The 7,500-nt window shown below is 39.9% G+C and overlaps 2 protein-coding genes across 5 annotated transcripts in view; one reads left to right on the forward strand and one right to left on the reverse strand.

Moving 5' to 3' along the window:
• The window catches only part of LOC137993049 (uncharacterized), a 26,126-nt gene extending 24,930 nt beyond the window's left edge, over nucleotides 1–1,196 (forward strand). For all 3 annotated transcript variants that reach the window (XM_068838714.1, XM_068838718.1, XM_068838707.1), the window contains one exon: nucleotides 411–1,196. In XM_068838714.1, coding sequence (XP_068694815.1) covers nucleotides 411–497 — 87 coding nt within the window. In that variant the 3' untranslated portion in view covers nucleotides 498–1,196. The remainder of the gene's footprint in view (nucleotides 1–410) is intronic.
• A 191-nt stretch (nucleotides 1,197–1,387) lies between these two features.
• LOC137993035 (probable phospholipid-transporting ATPase IIA) overlaps nucleotides 1,388–7,500 on the reverse strand; it is a 30,253-nt gene continuing 24,140 nt past the window's right edge. For both annotated transcript variants that reach the window (XM_068838697.1, XM_068838692.1), the window contains exons 31-34: nucleotides 6,565–6,673; nucleotides 4,407–4,464; nucleotides 3,699–3,902; nucleotides 1,388–2,314 (exon numbers count right to left, since the gene is read on the reverse strand). In XM_068838697.1, coding sequence (XP_068694798.1) covers nucleotides 2,178–2,314; nucleotides 3,699–3,902; nucleotides 4,407–4,464; nucleotides 6,565–6,673 — 508 coding nt within the window. In that variant the 3' untranslated portion in view covers nucleotides 1,388–2,177. The remainder of the gene's footprint in view (nucleotides 2,315–3,698; nucleotides 3,903–4,406; nucleotides 4,465–6,564; nucleotides 6,674–7,500) is intronic.

Below are 7,500 nucleotides of genomic sequence, written 5' to 3' on the forward strand. Positions count from 1 at the left end.
GCCCTTGTCTACTCTAGTGAGATTTATTACTCTTGTATATCATCACGTTATGTCATATTAAGAGCAACACTGATAGCAAGAATGCAATATTAGCTGTGTTGCAGGGTGCTAAACATGAGCGTTAATACGAATTTGGCGGAGAGGAGGAGTGTTTAAAACGATTAGACTTAGAGGACGTCAGTAGTAGGCTGAGATAGTCGCCCACACATTTGGCCATCGCGGTTATGTTACTTTCGCAGTAACGAAAACTATTTGTACATGCACATTTTCGAAAATGGCGATATAATGGGATCTTTTTCCTGTTCATACCGTGAGACTGAAACGATTGGATATGATTGAAGCTTAAGTTTTTCTGCTGGATCCACTGCAACTGAAAACGTTTTCCATTATGTAATTCTTTGTCTTTTCAGGTTAAAAGAGGGGAGCGGGATCTTTTCACTCAGAAGAAAGGTTTCGGATTTCATAGCGAGAGGCATCCATCAGTGGAAGCCTCCTGAATGCCTTCATTCCCTTTGGATGATCATGCCGATACAGCTGGCCATTCATGCGTTGTGTTGAGATGGATCATTCCTTAGAGAAAAGGGATGTGTGGTGAGAAGCCACGACTGGCCATGTTTACACGGAGATATCACGTTCCCTTCAAGGGAAGGACAGCAGACATTTTTGTTTTGAAATACAAGCAAGGTCTTTTTTTCAAATAGACATTCGGCTTACGTTTTATTGGGGTTGAGCTCAACGTAGATCTGCAGTATTTTGATGCACGGAAGTGCAGAACGCTGTAAAACACGGGCCAATCGCCAATACAATCGCCATTATTGGCGATATCGTTAACTGGATAGCCTGGACATGTCGAAATGGAGTTTCAGTTGGACAAGGAGCAGCGTTTCTCAGCGTAACGCGTAGTATTTTTATATGTGCACTCGGTTTCAAATCGATTAGGTTTTACGACCGGTAGCCCAGTCGTAGTATGTTGCGTTAAAACATTCGATGCACGTAATTCTTTTCCACGAATGGTACAGCGGAACACATTTTTAAGTAGTCCTTGTTGTTACCTTCTAGGGTGCTTGTTGTAAGGCCATAGAATTTTCTCGGGGTAGTACTGTTTCTCGCGAAATGCACTTGCACCGAAACACTTCAGCATGTAACTTGAAACAGTAAAGTGAAGGTAGGAGCACTTCAATTGGTCAAAATCCAAATTCTCCCGCCCGTATTTCGTTCGTTGCAAACTTCCTTCCACGGCGTTTTTAACCTCACGTTAGCCATGGTTTTCTCGACTTTTTTCATTAGTGCCGATCAATTAATATATTCAAATAAGCACGGCTAGACACGCTACCATGGGAAAAATTCAAAATAGCCGGCATTTACGAAAGCAGCTTTGTTTTATCGAGTTTAATAAATTACTTTGGAGCACCCGACCTCTTGATGATTTATCATTCAGTTTTCCCAAATATAATAAAACACCGACCAAACCTTCACTGTCGTTTATATATTTACAGGAAACTCGTCGTCCTTCAGACGACCTTTTCCCTCACAAAAGTTCATACCACTAATTTGGCTGAACGACGAGGATTACTTTAAATATCTTCCTTTTTCCATTATTTTCTTAAAGGCTATTTCTTCTTACATTTCAAATCCAACTATTCAAGGGCTCGTTTAGCCTACAGAAAGTTAGTAAATAGAACAGGCTATGAAGACTCTACGAACACCTTAGAAATTAAATACCAACTATGTCCTACAACCTAAGCTAGCACCTAAATAATCATCCCATAAATGGGGTGGTTTTCAGTTGAAACATTAGACTCTCCATTTTCTTTACGTAGAAAAATATATAAATAACGCTGCTCGTTTCAGTTGAAAGAGGCATGGATTGATAACAGTATTTTCTCTGCAATTCACGAATATTTACCCTTCTTACAATAAATTTCATGAACCAAAAAACCCTAAATTGTGTTCTCGTGTTTGGAATGGCACGACTGTGTCACGAAGGCTTTTTGGAAAAAAAAATCTATATTAGCTGCCATCTCCCACTCGTTCACATCTAAACGTAATAAGACGGATAAAAACCCCTTGCCGTCTTCAGTATTCTAAGGGATAGACAGCCCGACGGTCGATACTTTGTTGGAAACAACGTTGTCCATGGACTAAGTGCACATTCCACGAAGTGGTATTAACATTTCCTAATTCGTTAATTTTGAATAGCTGGGTGGGGCGTACTTGCGCCTCAAATATTTAAGAATGTACAGCGGCAAACAGCTGACCAAAGTAATAACAACCACCTTCCATGCAAACTCTGCTGACACAAGGAACTTCTGATCTGAAATAAAAAAGAGTGCATATCTGCGGTGTTAACTAAATCCTTTAGTTTTGAAGACCTACTTAAGTCATTGGAAAGTTCTCCTCAACCTCGTTCCCAAGAAAGAGGTCCTGGAAAAGAGGTTGAGCTCTTCTGGATTAACATGTATACCATAATACTCTTTGTTTACCCTCCAAAATTCCCAAGTCCCAAGAGAAACTGGAAACAGTGTTTGTGCAAACTTCGGAGGGCAACCTAGTATTATATGCAATTTTTGAAAGTGGCCGTTTTAAATACTGAGCGTTTATGGCGCTTGGTTCTAACTCCTTAGTCTGCGGATGAATGGCACTCAAACGAAACCTACTGAGCAGTACTCAGGGGTGGTTCTGTTTAGTATAGTACTGGAGTTTTCCTTCGAGTCTGTGCATGAAATTTCTAATCGTGTCAATAGGCCATTTCCGAGATCATGTCTGCCTCCTTCTCAAAGCGAGTCTGAGTGCGAAGTTTTTGTTGTGAAAATTAGTTTTCATTCATATGTAAACTAGAACTAATTACCATCACAAAAACTTTGCACTTAGACTCGCTTTGAAGAGGAGGCGGACATGAACTCGGAAATGTTCATCTTCTGAGGCTGCTTGTCAACGTAGTGACGACTATGGCTGTTATGGTAATCACTTCTCCGATAAAAGGAAACAGCATTTTATTTAAGCACGCAAGCAGATAAGCGTATCGATGTAAAAGAATGAATGGACAAATAAGAGAAAAAAATAATTCACGAAACCCACAGAAGGGAGTTTAAGCACGCGCGTTTTTGAGACGCGACGGCAACCGGAAGTGAGCTGTTTTCCCTTTTAACTTGTCTTCACACAACCACAGTTACATTGCTAAGTATCTTTTCTACATTAGAGATGATTAGTATAAAAATCTGGGAGACATCACTGTCCGGCCGCGTCCACGTCTCAAAAACGCGCGTGCTTAAGCTCCCTGAGCGGTGAAGTGGAAAACGAGAATAGACATCCAAAAAAAGAAACGAAGAGCGAAATTACACAACACACACTAAAACTTACTTTGATCGTGTAAGGTGCATTGAGTGTAAAGAAGGCGTTTGTCTATTTTCCAAGTATAAATGCCATTACTATATAAAAAATATCGCGTTCCTGATTGGTCAATGACAAAAGCATAAATAGATTAGAGTGCAAAAGAAGTTAAAAAGCGCAATGCGGAAGTTGCTATGGAAACAAAGCGATGGAGCGATTTTGTTGAGTATATAACTAAAAGACCGAATGAACTTGCTCGTGCATTTCGTGGTTTATGGCCACTCGTGATGTTTTCAAAGTTCAAAGCTTTCAAATTCAACACTAGAGGAAATAAGAGGCCTCGAGGACCTGATATCTGTCCGACTTACCAAAATAATTCTTCAGCACTGCAAGTGTTCCAACGTACAGCGCAAGACTAATAACTTCAGCAAATAGCATGAGCCAATGCCACGTGCGAATGGTAAATGCCACCATGATCAGTTCAGTCAGGATCAAAGCCGTGAAGGTTATGGATACCACGTGAATGAAATCCTGGTCGAACAGAAGAAGCCCTCCGAACATTATAATACCACCTGCGGAAGAATATTTAGGGAAGCTTTATAACCAGGAGTGTGAAAATATGAATGGGAATAATCAGGTTTGTTTCTAAAAGTGACTGAAACTTAGGACAATTTAGACAATTTCCCTCAATCAAAACGGAACGAGACCAGACTATTCCTTTTCCAGGGAATCAAACATGGCTGACGCCAAAACCCGCGCCTTTAATTCATCAAGGAGCATGGCACTAGTGGGACGAAGCAAATGGTACATGATTTTCCGATCATTTCTGCGAAAACTAGGAAAGAGGAAAACTGAAGTTACTCCCTTTTCCAAAATCTATACGCCCTTTCTTTCATGAAAAAGGCTATCCACAGATTCGCTGTGAAAATGAGGTTAAGTAACGGCAATGGCTCCAAGTGAAGGAAAGAAGAGAGACCCTGAGGGCGAAGATTACTGACTGTTGGTTTGTCGAAGCATGAAGACGAAGACTGAGAATCGCCAAAAACAGTCTTTCTCAGAAATAAGTTTCCGTTTACCTTGGTAAATACTGATAAGAACCCAGATAAAGAACGTCTTGTACGACAGCGACCTGCCCTGTAAATAGACAACAAACAACGGGAAATACCTTAAATTACTTCGCCTTTATCAGGCAGATCCCCAAAACACCAAGGACAGCTGCACAGTGATAAGTGGGGACCGTTCAATTTAAATAAAACAACATTTAAATTGAATCTCCTTTCTTGTTAACAAACTCCAACTTTCAGATTAAAATAAAAGAGTTTGTAAATAAGTGTGAATAGGAAAGGACTGATAGGCTGTTCCACAACTCTTGTTCATAAAATCTGTGAGATGGGACGTGCTTGTTAAGGGCACACCATCAACCGAGCCTACAATTGTAGCTCTATACTTAACATACGGCCGTAGCCAACTTATATCCACATGACAGTGACCCACTCAAAAGCTTATTGGCTATTTTGGTCACTATACACTACTAAATTGGGAGGCGCGGTGGCCTCATGGCCTTCGGGTCCTGGCTGGGGACATTGTGTTGTCTTCTTGGACAAGACGCTTTACTCCCACGCTGCCTCTCTCCACCCAGGTGTATAAATGGGTACCGGCGAATTCAAGGCTGGAGGTAACTCTGCGATGGACTAGCATCCCATCCAGGGGGGAGTAGAAATACTCCTTGTCGCTTCATGCTTAGGAAACCAGGGATAAGCTCCGGTGTGTTGGGCCACTAGGCTCGGAAAGCGCTTACACTATTAATTATTGTCTCGACTAGCTAATTACTATCTGAATGTACTTTTTTTCTGTGATGATTGTATAGTGTCTTCAGCCTCATTTACACTAGCAAGTTTTCCTTGACAACTTTTCCTTGGCAGTGTAAACGGGAAAATATGACAATTTTTTCCTTGTCAAGTGTCCTTGTTCAAACACTAGCATGCTAGTTTCTGAACAAGGACACTTGTTAAGGACGATATTTGCTAGTGTAAATTACTTGTCAAGTGCACTTGTCAAGGAAAACTTGTTATACTTTCCATTTACATTACCAAGGAAAACTTGTCATGGAAATATGTTTCAAGGAGAACTTGGTAGTGTGTACAGTGGCAAGTTTTCCTTGACAAGTGGACTTGTGAAGGAAAACTTGCTAGTGTAAATAGAGTTTTCTGTAAACAGTGTGCAATAAACTTTGAACTTTGAATCTGTTGTGTGACTCTTACCACCTCGGCGGTGAAACTCAAATAAATAGATAGATAGATAGATAGATAGATAGATAGATAGATAGATAGATAGATAAATGAACTATTGTTGTCACAAGATAGGATGATAACGTCTCATAATCAATGAAAAGCCCAAAAATGATGTTATGTTTACCGAGACAATGTTACTGCACTAAAGCTATTGTCTTCTGTTGTTACGGACTGATGGCTTAAAGGGACAGTTTCACGGTTTTGCGCATGTCCAAGCTTTAGCACTAGCAGTTGTAAATTTTACGGTTTCCTACTGAACCAGATGATGTTAATTAAACACAGAGAGTATTAAAGCAAATAAACTGAATGACTTAAGGCCCAAATTTGGTGGAAGACTGCGGGTTTACACAGAAAATATCGAATTTAGTTTTGATCTCGAATTTATTGTACGGGTCGAAAATTTATTCTACACACGAGTTGTCATAACGCACGAGTAACTATTCGCATGCAGTAGGTTCATAACACAAAGGAAATGATGACAAAAGTAATTCCAATGAGTAATCCATTACTATGGGATTGTTTCCGTTTTCTGCATCAGTGCTTTCGATTGTTTCAATAACAATGGAATTAAATGGGCTGACGTGACAGTTTGCCCATGCGCAGAGACGTGAAACTCTCCCTTTAAAGCTACGGCCAAAAATAGGTTACAGATAGCTCTTCCGACAAAAGAAGTCCACCTTTTTTCTTGAATCACCGGGCATAAGTAAAATTACAAAGTTATTTTTGGATGTTCCTTGGAACGGAATTGACCTCACTCAAGTGCGAAAGCACGGTCTTCACAAACACGATTCTGATTCCATTTAATCTAGAAGCAAGTTAACTGCAATTCACATATCCCGGGCCTCCTATCTCTGTAACCCTTATTTTAATAAGGTTTTGAACAGAAAGCATAACAAATCTGTGGCAAAGCAAGTTTATGTATTTGTAAATATCTATCTCCAACCTTTCCCAAATCTTTGTAAAGTTCAGGATAAATCAAAGCGATATCAGAAGGAACATCCTCGTCCAACACAAGAGAAGAAACTGGGAACATAGTATAAAACGTGCCGTACCTGTAACGCGAAAATATGAGCAAAATTAGATTTCTTTGTTTGCTGATGGAGAATACTTGGTGTAGGGCCACAAGAGAAGCGCGAACGCTTTGGGTGTCAGAATATACATGGTGGTCAAGAAATTATGGTTCCATCTACGTGCTATTAAATTATGCACATGAACCTTGTAAACATATGGAAGTTTAAACGAATTTGGTTTATACCACTCATCGTTTGTTCCTTTATACTTTTTGAGGAGTAACTGCAGAATACCCCGCCACTATTGTGATCTTGTAGCGGCATCGTTTTCAGAACGATGCATGTAACAATACACGTGCACGCTATTCATATGCAAACAAGTGGCCTCGGAACGCTGAGCAAAAAAAAAAAAAAGGGTTTCTTTGATTTTTGCGAAAACTAATATTTCAGTCTCGCATTTGCCGTTTGTCATACAGGCGAGGCTAAATCTCTCTTATATTGATGGACTTAATTATCTACGACGCCACTTCAACGAAAGCATCTTTAAAAATTCGACAGTCCATCTTTAACAACCTATTCTGTCATTTATTTTTTCAGTTCGTTAAACTTCTACAAATTAGCCGAACCATACGCAAACTAAATTAGAAAGAACGGTGTCAAAGTTTACATAGGAAAATCAATTTTTCTGTAATCTGTAAACGTTTTCGAAAAACGTAAGATTTGGTCATATCACGTTGAAGATTGGCAAAGAACGCGAAAGAAGTGAACACAAGTTAAAATACCTCGTCCAGAGCAAATGTATTACTCACTAAATGATTTCTTGTTGACGCCTTCGCGTCGCACATCTTGAGGTCCTTATTGTTAACACA

Source organism: Montipora foliosa, chromosome 1, assembly GCF_036669935.1.
Source record: "Montipora foliosa isolate CH-2021 chromosome 1, ASM3666993v2, whole genome shotgun sequence".
Classification (NCBI taxonomy): domain Eukaryota; kingdom Metazoa; phylum Cnidaria; class Anthozoa; order Scleractinia; family Acroporidae; genus Montipora; species Montipora foliosa.